The sequence below is a fragment of the Pezoporus flaviventris genome, unplaced genomic scaffold (genome assembly GCF_033815535.1).
Source record: "Pezoporus flaviventris isolate CSIRO_AGI_PZ_B2104156 unplaced genomic scaffold, CSIRO_AGI_Pfla_v1 ptg000016l, whole genome shotgun sequence".
NCBI lineage: Eukaryota > Metazoa > Chordata > Aves > Psittaciformes > Psittacidae > Pezoporus > Pezoporus flaviventris.
Window position 1 is genome coordinate 4,457,120 of NW_026892564.1, and position 16,751 is coordinate 4,473,870.

At 42.5% G+C, this 16,751-nt stretch overlaps 1 protein-coding gene and 1 long non-coding RNA gene across 2 annotated transcripts in view; both read left to right on the forward strand.

Moving 5' to 3' along the window:
- Positions 1–731: 731 nt before the first annotated feature.
- LOC133269935 (uncharacterized) lies at positions 732–1,874 on the forward strand. The gene is made up of 2 exons (XR_009743613.1): positions 732–1,086; positions 1,654–1,874. It is a non-coding gene; the product is annotated as an uncharacterized LOC133269935 (long non-coding RNA).
- Positions 1,875–6,926: 5,052 nt separating this feature from the next.
- Positions 6,927–16,751, forward strand: part of LOC133269858 (uncharacterized protein C12orf50 homolog) — a 52,351-nt gene continuing 42,526 nt past the window's right edge. The window contains exons 1-6 of the mRNA XM_061454521.1: positions 6,927–6,978; positions 7,077–7,247; positions 8,109–8,186; positions 8,279–8,422; positions 9,237–9,314; positions 10,497–10,697. Coding sequence (XP_061310505.1) covers positions 6,927–6,978; positions 7,077–7,247; positions 8,109–8,186; positions 8,279–8,422; positions 9,237–9,314; positions 10,497–10,697 — 724 coding nt within the window. The remainder of the gene's footprint in view (positions 6,979–7,076; positions 7,248–8,108; positions 8,187–8,278; positions 8,423–9,236; positions 9,315–10,496; positions 10,698–16,751) is intronic.

Genomic DNA, 16,751 nt, shown 5'->3' on the forward strand with positions numbered 1-16,751 from the left:
CCAAGTGAAATTCATTATGTATTTGACTGTTAAGAATTGTTGAAGGTCTTTGTCTAGCTATCCCCTGATCTTTTAAAAATATTTCCCACAGATGTTACTGACTGTGTGCCTAAGACTGCTGAGGATATCGAAGAGGAAAGAGCAATAAAGGAAATATGCTATAAATCTGGTAAGTACGAAAGGAGTTGTCACGCTTTTCTGAGCAGCCATGCTGCACACACAGTAATCTTTGGGATATTTTTCCCTCTTGATAATGTTCAGGAGAGTTTTACGGGATTCAGCAGCCTGACCAACGGCAGTCACCTAACCCTGTGTCACCCTCCCAGGAAACTGTACTACGGCCCTCGGAAGCTACCCAGTGGGACTTGCAGAAAACCAAGTACTTTTCATCGCCTCGGACAATGGGTACCACTTTTGAAATTACTCTTACAAGGAGAAACTAGGACACAGTTTGCCCCTCCTCTCCACTTTTTGAACTCAGGGACAGTCCTAAGGCGTTTGCAAATATCATAAAAATACTTAAGTTTTTCTTCTTATTTGTGTGCATGGGTATCACACAGGTGGTGGCTACCTGCATCAATTGTCACTGGAAAAGATGAAAATGGGCTCAATATTAACGCCAGGAGTACTTTCCTCGGGTACAAAACATCAGTTTTAGTCTGGAACTAAGAGAAAACAAGGGTACTTAAACATAACATTGCCTTGCACCTAAGTGCGTTCACAAGCAGGGATAAAACAGGAGGACAGAATTATGGATTAGTTTCTTCTAAAAGCAGTTGATGCCTTTGGGAAAATTTTCATGACAGGAACATGCACTTAGTTAAAGTCCAGGACAACCATGGCAGAATCGCATGAGTCACCTGATGCATTTGTGGATGCTTCAGCTAACGCAGTATTTGTAATAATGTAATATCTGATTCACCTGTCAGGCTAAGAGAGTCTTCCCAGAAAGTACATCTCAAGTGAGGAAACCATGTCTATGCTCTTCCTACAGACAAATACACTTCAGGATCCTATAATGCACCAACTCCAAGGAAGAGAAATCCACAGGCACAAACATTCTCCAAGACTAAAACAACCATTCAGGTAACTGCTTGATAGAGATTTTGACCGCCTGGTCTCTCCCCACCTAGAAACCAGAATTTCATAGTAACAACTCCCCCAACCAAATCCCAAAAAGATCCTATGCAATGCTGAGCAGTCTGAAAGAACAGTTAGGAGTTGTATGGATTTGCAGACAATAATTCCTAATTTTGTACAGTGTTACTGATCTGAAGGCAAAAGTTGTACTTGCCTTTACAATGAGGAGCTACAGGACGGGGTTTGGCTTGTAGCACTAGACAAAGCTCAGCAGAGACACTGCATGAGCGTGGTCTATTTGTCTCTCTTTGTCTGCTTATGTAGCATCTCCAAAAGCCAAACACTCATCAGCCACGGTCCTAATTCATGAAAGGAATCACTCTAGTAAACATTCACAGAATGCCCTGAGGGCCTAAAATTAATAGATTTTACAGCTGAGCAGAAAGCAGAGATGACAACTTGACCTTGCCTCTTGTGTCGACGGTTTACTGCTTAAACTGCTTCTGAAAGAGCGTATAGTTTTGCCATAGGAAATTATGCACAAGGTGTTCTGTGTTTGTATTTTGACAACAGCACCAAAAAGACATGGAAGTGAACCACAAACGAGAAGGGTATGAAGACAGGAGGAAGATGAAGAAAGTACCTGAATTCACAAGAACAACCTAAATTGCAGAAAGATAGGGGAATTCTCAAGAGGAGAAACCAAACACGATAAGAATGCAAATTCCAAAAATAACACGTAGGAAGTACACTGTAACACTTCAAAAGTGATTAAATTTTAATCCTTCATCATGGCTATGCTACTGCCTTGTTCTCATGCAGATTCTTATTCCTGACAACTGGACTCTATCAGCCCAGCCCTATCCATCCTATTCCTGATTTCTAATCCTATCTACGTACTCCAGTGTTTCCCGAAGACGTGCCAGCTTGGAAATTGCTCTAAGACAAAAGAAGAAAGACAATCTCCTTGCGAACTCTTTCTGCCTTTCCCATTATTGGTTAGAGATAATTTTGCCTTTGTATGCAGTTCAAGTAGTGCATATACACTAGAAGGGTTTCCAGTCTAGCACTGCAATATTTGGAGACGTGCCTTCCTTTATGACAATGGGCAACGGAAATTCAACCCAGTGAGCTGCTCTGAGCCCTCAGTTTGGAGCTGAAAGGCAATAGCACCATTTTATTCCAAGCAATACCCAGGCCAGTCCAGTGAACTATGGCAAAAGCATCCTGCTGTTAAATACTTTCTGTTTTAGGAACTGCGTTTGTAGCCATAAGCATAAAATACAGAATCTTTGAACATGCATGGGCCAGTTTGAGATCTAATCCCGTGTCAGATTCTTCTTGATGAAGGAACACCAACTGAGGAATTGCCCCAGCAGGCAACTAAGCCCCACACAGCAGTTTGCTCGCTCGCTCGCTCACTCACTCACTCACTCACTCACTCCCCTCCCCATTGACGTGTGGGTTAAAATCAGGACAACTGAGAGAAAACTCCTCGGTTCACATGAAAACAGTTTAATAGGTAAAGTAAAAGCCACACACACAAGCAAAGCAAAGCAAAACAAGGACCTCACTCACCACTTCCCATCAGCAGGCAGGTGTTCAGACATCTCCAGAGAAAGTAGTCATCACCACGCCAAACGTTTCCCCCCCCCCTTACTTCTTGTTTTCCCAGTCTGTCCGTAGACTGCCTTTTCCAGATCGGGAAGTCAGAATACTGGTTGGGTCCCTTGAAAGTTTCCCAGTACCATTATCCTGGAGTGACCCCGTTCCTTGCCGTGACCGTTCCCGACACTTAGAAAAAGCAAACGCAACACCTGCGTGAGGACCCGGATGCGCCACCATCCCTTTCGCCAGAGACCTGCAGCCGAACTCCTCGCCACCTCCGTCTCGAACAAACACGGCACCTTCCGCTGCACCGCACCCCCACACCTCACAACCCCCGTTGCCAGCCCTGCGCCGAGCACACACTGCGACTGCGCCTGCGCCGACCACACACACACTGCGCCTGCGACTGCGCCTGCGCCGAGCACACACACACTGCGACTGCGCCTGCGGCGAGCACACACACACTGCGACTGCGCCTGCGCCTGCGCCGAGCACACACACACTGCGACTGCGCCTGCGCTGAGCACACACTGCGACTGCGCCTGCGCCGCCCCCGCGGGGCGCCGCGGGAAGTGGAGCCTCTTACTGCTTCCCCCGCCAAGCTCTGCGGCACGGCCGTGGGCGCGGTGGGTGAGCTGGGCTGCCCGTGTCCAGCAGCCCGCAGCCTCGGGTCGGTTCCGCCGCTCCGCCCGGCCCGGCTGCGGGCCTGGGGCAGCTCCGCTCTCCCCAGCGGCAGCTGCCGCCGGGCCAGGGCCGGCCCGGGAGCCACAGCTGTGCTCGGAGATGGGTCCCGGCGGCCGCGAGGCCGAGGCCGGCCTGAGGCCCCAAGCTGTGGGGACCTCTCCCTCAGGACAGCCGCCTGCTGTCCTTACCCAGGCTCTGCCTCGGCGTACAACCCTTGAGTCTCTGCCGCTTGACTGTGCCTGGACGCCAGGCACTCGCTCACCAAAGCTGCTTTGCCGCTGTGCTCTTTAGCTGCACGGAGGGGAGAACATACAACGAAAGGCTCGTCGGTCGACACAAGGACACGGACAGAGATCGCTCACCCTTTTCTCTCAGTTTATTGCCAATCGCAGCCGAGCAGGGGCATGAAATATAAAAGTCAAATTTCTCAACACCACCTCCTCACCAGTCCCTTCTCCCCTGTTGTCATTGGCCCTGTTGGACACATGGGAAGCTTCCAGCAGCTGCTCCCTGTAGCCCCCAGCTACCACATCTTTGCCACACAAACCCAGGGCAGAATCGGTTCTTCCTGACCAGCCCTGCTTCTGTGCCTCATGTAGGCCCAGCTGCGCAACTACAGAGCCTCTGTGGATAGCCCCTGGCACAGCTGACCTGGCCTTCCTAGGGCTGCTTCTGCCCACTGATGGCTCCTTACTCATGGCCCTCATCTGCTTTCCTGAATTCTCCTTCCCCTGTGTGCCCCAGTCAGTCCTGCCCTGGCACACTAATGTCGTACAGCACCGCTGTGCTCTGCTGACCTGTCCTGTGAGTCTAGTCACCATGCACTGCTGGGCTGGGTTCTTGCAGAGTTTTTCTGATTTGTTTGGTTTTGTGTTGTTTTTTTTGTGTTTTTCTGTTGCTCCTTCTCCCGTGGAACCGCTGGTCTCATGCACTTCTGATGCTGCTATGAGCCACTGATTCTCTTTCTTGCTGTTTACCTTGTATCCTCCCTCCCGTTTCTTTGGTTTCATCTCTATCCTTATGACTCTCAAAGTAATGGCATTTTTCTCCCTGGGGTCATATCTCCTTTTCTTTTCTGTGCTTCCGTTTGTGTTTTACTACCAAGTTCCCATGATTTGTTCCCACAGTGCACAGAAGCATTCATTTCCAAGTCACTGATGTCAAATATACAGGTTCTTCTTCCCCACAGATATTTTTTATTCAGAGGATGCCTAGCACCTGAATGGGATCAGAGCTGTTCTTTAGGGACACAAGTGTCCGCTGCTCTTTCTGCTGTAGCTGTGGCACTGGACATCATAGAAACAAGAAAAACCAATGAACCCCAGCAGTGTAAGCATTTAACACCTAGCACCCTAGTAGCGGGAAGCAGCAATCCACAGAAAGAGGTGCAGTAAGAAACGTGGGGCACAGGGACTTGGGTTAAAAAAACACTCAAAGAATAAAGTTCATCTTTGTCTTCTCAAAGATTTGTTTCCAAGACCACAGGTTCTACGAGAAGAAGTTGGGTATTATTTAAGCACCACAAGATGGGTTTGTTTCAGTATACGTGAAAGGAATATGGGGTGGGAGAGTAGGAGCCTCTTGGAGATGCTCTGATTTTCCATACTTTGATGAAACGAGATCAAGAAAGATGCTCAAGCTGGACAGGCCACATGCAACCATCATGCTGATGTCACCAACTGGAGGAGCCCTTGACAACCGCAAAACATTCTATGGAACCCAGACTACGGAACACTTGTTGAACATTCTCTACTGGCTAGCAGTTGCTGATGTCAGCTCAGCGAGCCTGCAGAAGGCACCATCTCCTTTGCACACTAGAGTGTGATGGAGGTGAAAATGGACACGAATGGGACAGAATGCTATTTCCAGTTTTATTCCCCCTATGCACAGGTACGTGACGAGAAGAGCTAAAGGTAATCTAAACTATATACAATTTCAACTGGGCGCAGGCAATCAGAGAACACAGAGGTTAGAAATCACACCTATAGACCACTCATCACTTTCTTACTGAGTCAACATAATACTAATTCTGAACAAACAGACCACGTTTATAATTTCTTTTTGGAGCAACTTCCTGAATTACTGTAAAATCTCTTGTTTAAAACAAAGCTCTTCAGAAAGGGATTGTCCTCAAAAAAATTACTTAAATTCCACTGAGTGAAAATCAGGGTGGCCATATGGACACTTGGTTATTGTCCACATTTCATCGCTGGGGGATGATTAATTGTCACTAATGGCTGGGAAATTGGCTTTGGCTCCAGACCCCAGAGATTCTCCAGGTATAGGCCAGTTCTCCTGACTACAGTCCAGACGTGGCCTCTTTTCTTTCTAAATGTCTGGCACTGGGTGAAACCGACCTTCAAATACTCTAATATTTTAAAGCGTGTCTTTGTTGCCTTTAAAAACTCACACACAAACTCACTGAGAAACAACAGGTCACCTGGCGTGTATAGCTCTCAGCCTGGATGTGGCTTGTATCCAGGATAGAAACATGAGTTTGCATTTGTCACTGTGACACTGTTATACATGGACTACTGCATCATCTTCCCCATTTATTAAAACCAAAATCTTTTAAAAGAGCAGAGTCACCTTTATGACAGCCACGGGGGTATGGGAAACCAGTGTGAATCTCCAGAAATTTGTTTTCTTCGGGTGCAGATTCTGTCAGTGTGGAAAACCTCTTGGATGCGGTACTGTGCGCCCACTATGAAAATGGAGATAGTTGCATCTGTTCAGTGGATTTAGAGATACGGAAATGCAGGTGGAAAGGAGCAAGTCCCTTCAAAACACATGTTTAAGTCTGAAAACAAAAGTGACTTTCTGCAGCCGAGCTGATGTTTCCAATGGGAACTGGAAAAAAAAAAAAAAAGATTTTTTTCCAGATTTTTAAGTCCAAGTGTGACAGGTCTGTGCAAGGATTACAAGTTCCCAAATGTCTAGGCTTTTGTTTCTTGTCAGGAATCTTTGTGGGGTTTGGTTTTTACTTCTCATTTTCCCACAGACCCATGTACTCGTAATAGTAAGAGAGTAATTGTGTGAGATTTGCCACATGTACGGCAGATTTTATTCAAGATCTCTTTAAATGTTCTGAAATATCAAAATACACTCCCACCAAGTCTTACTTGTATGTGCACAGTAGTTACATCATGTACTGATCCATTAAGTCCATTTTTACTAGTTCATTTACAGTATCTGAAAACTGTTCCCTCCTGCAGCAGAAGTTAAAGAACATTGCCTGCTTGTGGGAAAGACAACCCTCAGGCTGTGTGAGGATCAACTGTGCCTTCCATCACAGCAAACCTCGTTATATCAATGGACTTTTTCTGCCACCTACTAACAGTGAGTAAAAATATTTTCTCAACAGATTTTTCATTAGAATTCAGAAAATATCCTTCTACTCTTGTTCTATTGTATAATAAGGGCAAGAAACGTACCATGCCAAGACAGTCAGGCATGATCTGCTATAGCGAGATACTGAAGTCGTGGAATGCTTTGGCATTGGAATGCCAATGCTTTGGCATTGGCATAGGCTTGTTGCAGGAATTTTGCCTATCATGTTACAAATTGTCATAGCTACCAGTGGTATGAAAGATGAAGTCATGAACGGTAGCTTAGATTGCTGAGATCCACAGAGCAGGAATGATTTTTCCTTGGGTATTTGGTAGATTATATCTCTCTAGTACCGATCCTGCTCTTTTCTGCAGATGCGCTATTGCCACAGGCTGACCAAGAAGTGATTCTGCCTCCAGCCCAGTGTCAAGGCTCACACACACGTCCAGGGAATACTGTAATACCAATTCACTCTCCACTGATTATAAACCTCAACGATGAAGAGGATGATGAAGAAGATGATGAAGAGGACGATGAAGAGAACTGTAAGCAAGTTTTTTCTATCCTTTACAAGCAAGTAGAAGGTATTTTGTAAAACATTATAGTGTACTTCTCACTCAACTGATTCATTAGAATGAGCATTATTTGCATAAAAGAGTGGTTGACAAGTTGCTAAAAGAGTTTCCAGCAAATCTCCAAATTATCAGACCTGACAGTCACCAGCTGCGAGTGAGGCATCATTTTCTAATTCCTGTGAAATGCCCAGCTGTATGTTTCAACAGTGGTATAACTCACATTCCTCTTTCTCATTAACTAGACTTTAAAAAGTGATCCCCAATTCAGATAATTTGTGAATTCAACTTAAATAATCTCCTCAACTGATTTCCTCAACTCCATAGGCAGTCTCATTACAAAACATTATTCTGACGTCTAGCAGACAAAATGCATACCAAGCTCTTTCCTAGCTTACCTGAATGTGTATGTTTATATACTTAGGTCCTTAGGTTTTAAAACTTATTAAATGCGGTTGAACCATTCAGTGAATCTCATTTAGAGATGGCAGATCCATAGGGAAGAGATGAACTGCACATTCCCGGTGAGTGAAAGGAGAGAACAACCTGCTCTAAGGCGCACACTGCAGAAGTTAAAGTACTAATAATTTTAAGTCAACACATGTTATCTTCTTACAAGGCTTGTAACTGCAATTCCCTTGCCCTTGGAAGTACCTAATGTGAAGGAATGATTTCCCTGTCCGGAAGCAGAGGTTGTAATTGGGATGGAAATAAAAAGGAAAACTAAAAGCCAAAAAACGTAACCATGTGAAATTCATTATGTATTTGACTGTTAAGAATTGTTGAAGGTCTTTGTCTAGCTATCCCCTGATCTTTTAAAAATATTTCCCACAGATGTTACTGACTGTGTGCCTAAGATTGCTGAGGATATCGAAGAGGAAAGAGCAATAAAGGAAATATGCTATAAATCTGGTAAGTACGAAAGGAGTTGTCACGCTTTTCTGAGCAGCCATGCTGCACACACAGTAATCTTTGGGGTATTTTTCCCTCTTGATAATGTTCAGGAGAGTTTTACGGGATTCAGCAGCCTGGCCAACGGCAGTCACCTAACCCTGTGTCACCGTCCCAGGAAACTGAGCTACGGCCCTCGGAAGCTACCCAGTGGGACTTGCAGAAAGCCAAGTACTTTTCATCGCCTCGGACAATGGGTACCACTTTTGGAATTACTCTTACAAGGAGAAACTAGGACACAGTTTGCCCCTCCTCTCCACTTTTTGAACTCAGGACAGTCCTAAGGCGTTTGCAAATATCATAAAAATACTTAGTTTTTCTTCTTATTTGTGTGTATGGGTATCACACAGGTGGTGGCTACCTGCATCAATTGTCACTGTAAAAGGTGAAAATGGACTGCATATTAACCCCAGGAGTACTTTCCTCGGGTACACAACATCAGTTTTTTGTGTAATTCTTCTTCAAAATCACAATTTATGTACTCTAACCATTCTAATGTAAAGAACTGGTTTCAATTTCTCTAGCAGGCTCTCTCTTGTAAACAGGGACAAGAGTCCCTATTTACACTCTGATAGGGCTATTTATTGCATCGTGAGGATGCCAAAGAACGGTAAAAAACAGCTTTCTCAGAGGCATTTTGAACTCTCTGCTGAACCTCTCTGGTGTCTAGAGGATGAGATGTAGTGGTATATTTCAAGAAAAGGACAGATATGTTTCCCCAAAGCTTTTTTTCAGCCAAGTTCTCTGAGGCTTTAGGTTCTGTGATAACAGGCACCTTGAAAATGCCATCAATTTAATGAGGCAGAATTCATACGTATCATATATGAAGAGTGAATCTAAAGGAATGATTTCCCTGTCCGCAAGAAGAGGTTGTAATTGGGAAGGAAATAAAAAGGAAAACTAAGAGCCAAAAAACATAACCAAGTGTAATTCATTATGTATTTGACTGTTAAGAATTGTTGAAGGTCTTTGTCTATCTATCTCCTAATCTTTTAAAACTATTTCCCACAGGTGTTTCTCACTGGGTGGATAAGACTGCTGAGGATATCAAAGAGGAAAGAGCAATAAAGGAAATATGCTATAAATCTGGTAAGTACGAAAGGAGTTGTCACGCTTTTCTGAGCAGCCATGCTGCACACACAGTAAACTTAGGGGTATTTTTCCCTCCTGATAATGTTCAGGTGAGTTTTACGGGATTCAGCAGCCTGACCAACAGCAGTCACCTAACCCTGTGTCACGGTCTCAGGAAAATGAGCTACGGCTGTTTTGATTTTTCTTCACAATCTAGATTTATGTAGTGTAGTTTGAAGCATCCTAAGATTCTTTTCACTGTATAGTATTGACTGACCAATTTTGCAGTCCTAAATTATTCCACAGAATTTGGCAGATTCTTGGTTTTCTCCTTTCTACATTTAAAATGCATCTTGTTAGAATAGTTTCGGTGATTTTTTTCTGGCACATGTTTATATATGTTTAGAGTACAGATGAGAGAAACAGTAAGAAATATCTGGGTTTAAGGCACATCCTTATTTTTCATAAGATACATTCTGAGGAAAGCATAGACAGATTTACCCAAAGCATTTCTTTAATTGAGTTCTCCGAGGCATTAAGTTCTGTGATGACAGGCAGCTTGAAAATACCATCAATTTGGTCAGGTAGGATTCATAACTACCATTCATGGGAAGTGGGAAGCTGAAGAACAAGCAGGTCACTTGGAGCTGGTTCTTTCCTTTGGAGCCAGTGCCTTCTTTACTCTGTGTACAACGGTATTTTCTTGGAGGGCATGAGTGTTATAGCTCAGGTAGTGGAGTTACTCCAGGCAGGATCCAAAGAACAGCCGAAAGAGAGAGAAGAATATAAAAAGGGAGTTGGAAGGCAACTGCACTGAACTCATGACAAGCTCCCAGAGGTGGGAGGAAGCGAATGGCAGTGCCCTTCCCAGTGCTTAAACACCAGCAGCTGAAACATTGTTTCTGGTGCTTTCACAGGTGAAAGCAATACAATTCCTGCAGAATTGAGCAACACAAGTAGAGGAGGAGGAGGGAGTACGGGAAGGAGAGTACCAAAAGCGAGTATTTCCAGAACTGGTTGCAGATCCTTTGAAAATGGAGGTAAGATACTTGAGCGTGGAGTCCTTACGGCTAAACATTACCTCATGAATGACATAACTGTCTATATTTGGACTGGGCTATCCACAAATAAAATGTTTTTTGATTTTAGTCTTGTCTTCCGGCATGACGTCAACATTATTATTTGTTTTTTCCCTTTTAGGAAGCCACACTGCCAGTCCCAAAGTACAGCCCAGTTACCAAACAAATGGTCAAAGTAAAGATGGTGAAACTTCTTCTCTTCCACGTGACAGAGAAACCGGGAGAAAGCCTAACTTCTGTTCTTCAGAACCACGAAGATCAGCATATGTAGTCTACCGTTCTGTCACTGTCACCCAAGAACCAAAGTTCACTGGACCTAGAGGTGAGTTCCTGCTTCAAACGGAGGATTCTTAAAATGCCTCTAATACACCTGCCTGTATTGCGCTACAGTCGATTGTGTCCCTGCAGGTAGAATATGAAGATTTATGGTTAAAGATGGGAAAGAGTAAATTTGATCCAGTGTAACTTTCACAAGTAGGTTGCAGCAGTACACACACAAAGAAATGTAAAGATTTTATGATTGTTTTCATAATTTAGGCTTATGTTTCATCTTCAATAAAAATGTCCTTGGATTTTAATCAAGCTGCTTTTCTTGAATTACATGCAGTGTAAATTTCTGCAATTTATTATTGTTTCTTCACATTATTTCTGTTGGACAGAGCAGTGAGGACATTCTTCCTGCCATTCGTGCAGGATGATATTTTCCATCAACTTCTCTCCGTCTTGCAAATATGCCACTATCCTCCTGATAGAACATACTGTGTCATAAATTTGACAGGATCTGACAGGTGGGATTCCGAGCCCTGTGTCTTCCTGTTTGGATATCTAATTTGGATGTAATCATAATTGTACATCTTTTGCTTTAATTTTCTAATAGAGCTTCACATAATCAAGTACATAATTTGAAGTTTATGTGCCTTTCTCCCTGCCCTGTCCATGATAACTCTGGAAAACTGCTTGTTTCATCTGTCACTTCATAAAAATTAGTAATAAAGTATTTCAATAACCCTAAGTTAAAAAGTCATTTCCTCTAAGCAGTTTTGGTCACCTATCTTAAACCATGTTGAATCTCCATCTCGAGGTGCCTCCAGGTCTTTCCAATGAAGGGAACTTCTTTCATATGGAGAAGATCAATGAGGTTAAGGGGAATGAATTCCCATATCAGTACTCTGTCCCAGGGACTAATAGTTGTGGGGTTTTTCTTTTTGCTTTTAATGTTTGCTTTGATAAAATGTGGACAGATGGGTGCAGAAATTACAGAGAGTTCATTCTTAATGTGAAGACTACATCTTATCAAGCTTCCAGGTTAAAAAAGGATACAGTATGTCTAAAACAAGGTGATCAGCATTATTCTCATAACAACAACCGTTACCATTTTGGTTACTGGGTTGTTTTTTTTTCAGCAGTTCCCGAGCCATCTGTTCGAAAATGCTCCAAAGGAAAGAATGAACCTGGCGAGAATAGGGGATTTGTGACGCAAACAGGAAACTGTGGTAATACTGCAGTGTTGGGTGTAAACTGAATATTTCAGGTTTAGTATGGAAAAAATAATGTGAATTAATGCACTTAGTCTGGAACTAAGAGAAAACGAGGGTACTTAAACATAACATTGCCTTGCATCTAAGTGCATTCACAAGCAGGGATAAAACAGGAGGACTGATTTATGGATTAGTTTCCTCTAAAAGCAACTGATACCTTTTGGAAGATTTTGGGTACAGGAACACGCACTTAGTTAGAGTCCCTGACAACCATGGCAGAGGGTCCTGGGTTCAGCTGTAGCAGTCAGTTTTTCTTAGTATCTGGTGCAGTGCTGTGTTTTTTACTGTCAGCATGGGAACCACATTCATATCACTGATGTTTTTAGTGCTTGCTAAGTAGTGTTTGCTCTGACCAAGGACTTTCTGAGTCTCATGCTCTGCCAGGGAGGAAGGAAAGCTGGGAGGAAGCAGAGACAGGACACCTGACCCAAACTAGCCAAAGGAGTATTCAATACCACAGTACGTCGTGCCTAGTGTGTAAACTGGGGGGAGTTACCCAGAAGGCCCAGATTGTTGCTCGGGTCAGGTTGGGTATCAGTTGTCACATGGTGAGCAGTAGTAGTTTTGTGTTATACCTTAGTTACTGGACTGTTCTTACCTCAACCCATGGGAGTTCCACTTTTTCGATTCTCCTCCTCATCCCTCCGGGAGCTGGGGGAGGAGAAGTGAGCTAGCGGCTGTGTGGTTCTGAGTTACCGGCTGGACTTAAACCACGCCTCGCTTGGGAGGTCCTCAGAGCCTCATGGACAGCCTGCAAGATTACAAAAACTCGTTGAAAAGAGAACTAGAGAGAGAGAGAGTCTGTACTTAATCCTAGCTTCTATTTTAGAGGTGCTACAGGACTCACCTGATGCATTCACGGGTACTTCAGATAACATAGTATTTGTAATAATGTAGTATCTGATTCGCCTGTCAGGCTAAGAAAGTCTTCCCAGAAAGCGCATCTCATATGAGGAAACCATGTCTATGCTCTTCCTACAGACAAATACACTTCAGGATCCTATAATGCACCAACTCCGAGGAAGAGAAATCCACAGGCAAAACCAACCATTCAGGTAACTGCTTGATAGAGATTTTGACCATCTGGTCTCTCCCCACCTGGAAACCAAAATTTCACAGTAGCAAGTTCCCCAACCAAATCCCAAAAGATTCCAGGCAATGCTGAGCAGTCTGAAAGAACGGTTAAGAGTTGTATGGATTTGCAGACGTGAAATTTGGGCTGTAGAACTAACCCATGATTCCTAATTTTGTACAGTATTACTGATCTGAAGGCAAAAAGTGCCTTTAAAGTGAGGAGCTACAGGAGGGGGTGTGGCTTGTAGCACTGGACAAAGCACAGCAGAGACACTTGCATGAGTGTGGTCTATTTGTCTCTGACTGCTTGTGAAGCATCTCCAACAGCCGAACGTTGATCAGCCACGGTCCTAATTCATGAAAGGAATCGGGCTAGTAAACATCCACAGGATGCCCCGAGGGCCTAAAATTAATAGATTTTACAGCTGAGCAGAAAGCAGAGATGACAACTTGACCTTGTCTCCTGTGTTGACGGTTTACTGCTTAAACTGCTTCTGAAAGAGCATATAGTTTTGCCATAGGAAATTATGCACAAAATGTTCTGTGTTTGTCTTTTGACAACAGCACCAAGAAGACATGGAAGTGAACCGAAAAGGAAAACGATGTGAGGACAGGAGGGGGATGAATAAAGTACTTGAATTCACAAGAAAAATCTGAATTGAAATAAGGAAATTCTCAAATGGAAAAACCAAAGATGATAATATTGCAAATTCAGATAATAAGATGCAGGAAGTACATGTGATTTGTCAAAACTGTTCAGAAACTTTGAAAGTGTGCCCTGAATTGTCACGTATAAAGTTAATAAATATATTCAAGAAGTTTAATCTGTTACAAAAGTTTGTTCCGTGAATTGATTTTTGCAAAGCTTTTTAATGCATCATTAGTCTTGTGAATAAAAGCAATTAGTTTTACTTAGCAATTGCAGAGGACTTAATGTTAATCGCAACAATACTGCATTCCAGAAAGTAGCTGTTTTGGTGAGAAACCCAGATTCTTAGATGGTTTGTTTAGTGGTTTGGCTGATGTTTTGGGGCTCAGTCAGAGTTTAATCTTGAGATTTTGCCATTTTAGCAGAGCAGCAGAACTGTGGACATCATTGTAGTACATGATGCCTTGCAGCAATATTTTATATTTGTATATATAAATATATAAATATTTTATACTTACATTTTAAAATGACGAGGAATGAAATTAATTTCTCTATGATGCCTGTGCAAACTCCACTCTTCTCACTGATTTATTAGCAGCACCTTGGCAAACACAGGGCCTACAGTCAGGATTGCTGAAGTGTAGCTTAGCAGCCTTTAGCAGGTAAGCTTGTTGTCGTGGTGGCAGGTCACAGATAGTACAAAACACCTCATCATTGTACAATAAATACACAGTTCAACAATATATTAACAGTTCCTGTGAGGTGTTTACTATTCTTGGCTGGTATCAAAGGAACAGTAAGGGATCAGTGGGTTGTATGATCAAATCTTCATGTAAGATTTTCCTATAACACCTTCCAAGATCCACTAACATAATAAAAGTACATGCATGTTTTTCAGATCACAGATGAATTCGCTCTTATGCTCCTTAATCCCCTTCTGCCTGGTTGTCTCTACCATTAGGGCCTCAAGGAGGAGCCAAAGGATCTTGGGGGTATTCATCATTTCATGCAGTGAGGTCCTAAAGACTGCATTTCTGTTTTCATATACCCGCTGCATGACAAATCACCCACACTGGTTTAAACTAACAGTACTTGAAAGTAAGTTCTGAGATAATATGCCAAAGATCAGAGTCGGAGGGCTACTGCAAGAGAGTTGAATTTACCCGAGTATTCTGTATGCATGTGCATTATCTGCTTCTGAACTGAAAGAAGAGGAAAGTTATTTATTGCTTTCACCTTACACATGTTAAAGTATGCTACACTTTTTCTAGATGGTACTTCTAACAGCACATCAGACGTCTAGAATAGGGGAATCATCTTAAATAGTAAATGGATTTACAAAGGTACCACCTGTACTTTATTATAGTTTGCAAAGATTCCAGCCAGAGATCCTATGTTCCTGAATAAACATAACAGCTGAATTGAAATCACTAAGTCCCAGCATCTCAGCAGCACTGGTATTTTAAATAAGATGTTCATTAATTAAGGTAGCAAAGTCCATCTCTAGTCAACATCCAAATATGAAAAAATTTGTTGTTGTAAAATAAAATGAAACTTCCCCAGGAATTATAAAGATTGCTTAAAAACGAAGGATTTTTACAATATCCTTCTAATGAGACATTTGCTTATAAAATATTCCTTGTGTAGCAATGCTTTATGTAAATTCATACATTTATTTTTAAAAAAGGCTGTCGATTATTTAACTATCTCTGCAGTCACTAGGGGTCAGTGCAGCCACAGGAGTGGGCTAGAACAACGCCCAGGACCGAATTTTAATTAGCGTGAGCTTCATTCCAGCTCTTCAGAGCTTAAGCCTCCCTGCAGTGTTCTGTAATAGCTTTAAGTTAAGAGAAAAGGGTGGGGTAGGCTTGTTATGCTTCCTAATTCAGGGGAGCGGTACAACAACCTGTAATTAAAGTTACTAAATGGCTATTTTTAGTCTCTTAAAACACAGGCATGATGTCACCCTACTTCTCCCTCTTCCTACAGGCCTTCCAAAAGGTGTTTGTGTTACCTATTGATCTGGGCAGCCCTCACCACAGCTTCTTCTCAAGGAAATAGTCTTTCAAAATAGGTGTTCATAGACTGAGAGCCTCCTTTAACCTTTCCAGTCTGGAAACCTTTTAGATGATTGTATATATCTTTTCACGTTCTGGTTTTTGGTTTGGTTTTGGTTTTACAGGTGAAGATAATAATAGAAACATTGCTATGATATTTAGTATTTGAGACACCTGTTATGCGTCAAACACAAGGGAATTTCTCCTGCTTCTTTCCTCTTTTTGAATTACTAAGAAAAAGGTAATTAGGCATAACTAAATATTTAAATTTATGTACTGTTTGAGAAGGTGAAGTGAACAGCCAAGACTTCACTTTGTTTAAGAGCACATATACAAAATGCACTCGTTTTGGACAAAAGCAAAGCAATGTCTTTCAAGGTTGGTGTCCTTGTTGTTGCTGTTCCTACGTGATGAAGTTTTATTAATGGATTTCCACTGTAAGGATAAATATGCTGCTTACACCTTCACAACTCCTTCTGCCCCCCAGGAGAATCTGCAGATCAGATCTTGAAGATTGTTCTGCCTTACAGGAGTATGCACCAAGCACAACGTAATCTGACATGACCCATGGTAATTCTATTATTTCAACACAATTATTCCTGTTCTTAAATCCAAGTGTATTTTGAGTGATCACAGCAGAGTGACCTCCAAGGTTTTCATTGCAGCACACATTGCAGCCTGCCAAATTGGTATTGCTCTTGGAGATAAATGAAAGTATGTAATGCAGCAAGACTTTAATTTTCGAAGCAAAATTTGCAGAGTGGGCAAATATAGTAGAGGATTGCAGGAGGAGCAATAAATTATGGAAAAGTGGCAATCAGTTGCAAGTTAGATAAAACATGCTTTGAACCAGCTTTTTCAGTTGGTAGGTGCCAATCAAAACCTTTGTTCTTTTGGCATAGGGAGAACCTGATGGTGAAGAGAAGACAGAAGACATGAATAGCTTGTGCTCAAAAGTACCAGATCATTAACATTAAGAAATTAAATATTTATTTGGGGGGATTATTCAGTTTACTCCATTATGTTTACATCTGCAGGTCTTTCTCATGGGCGAAAGC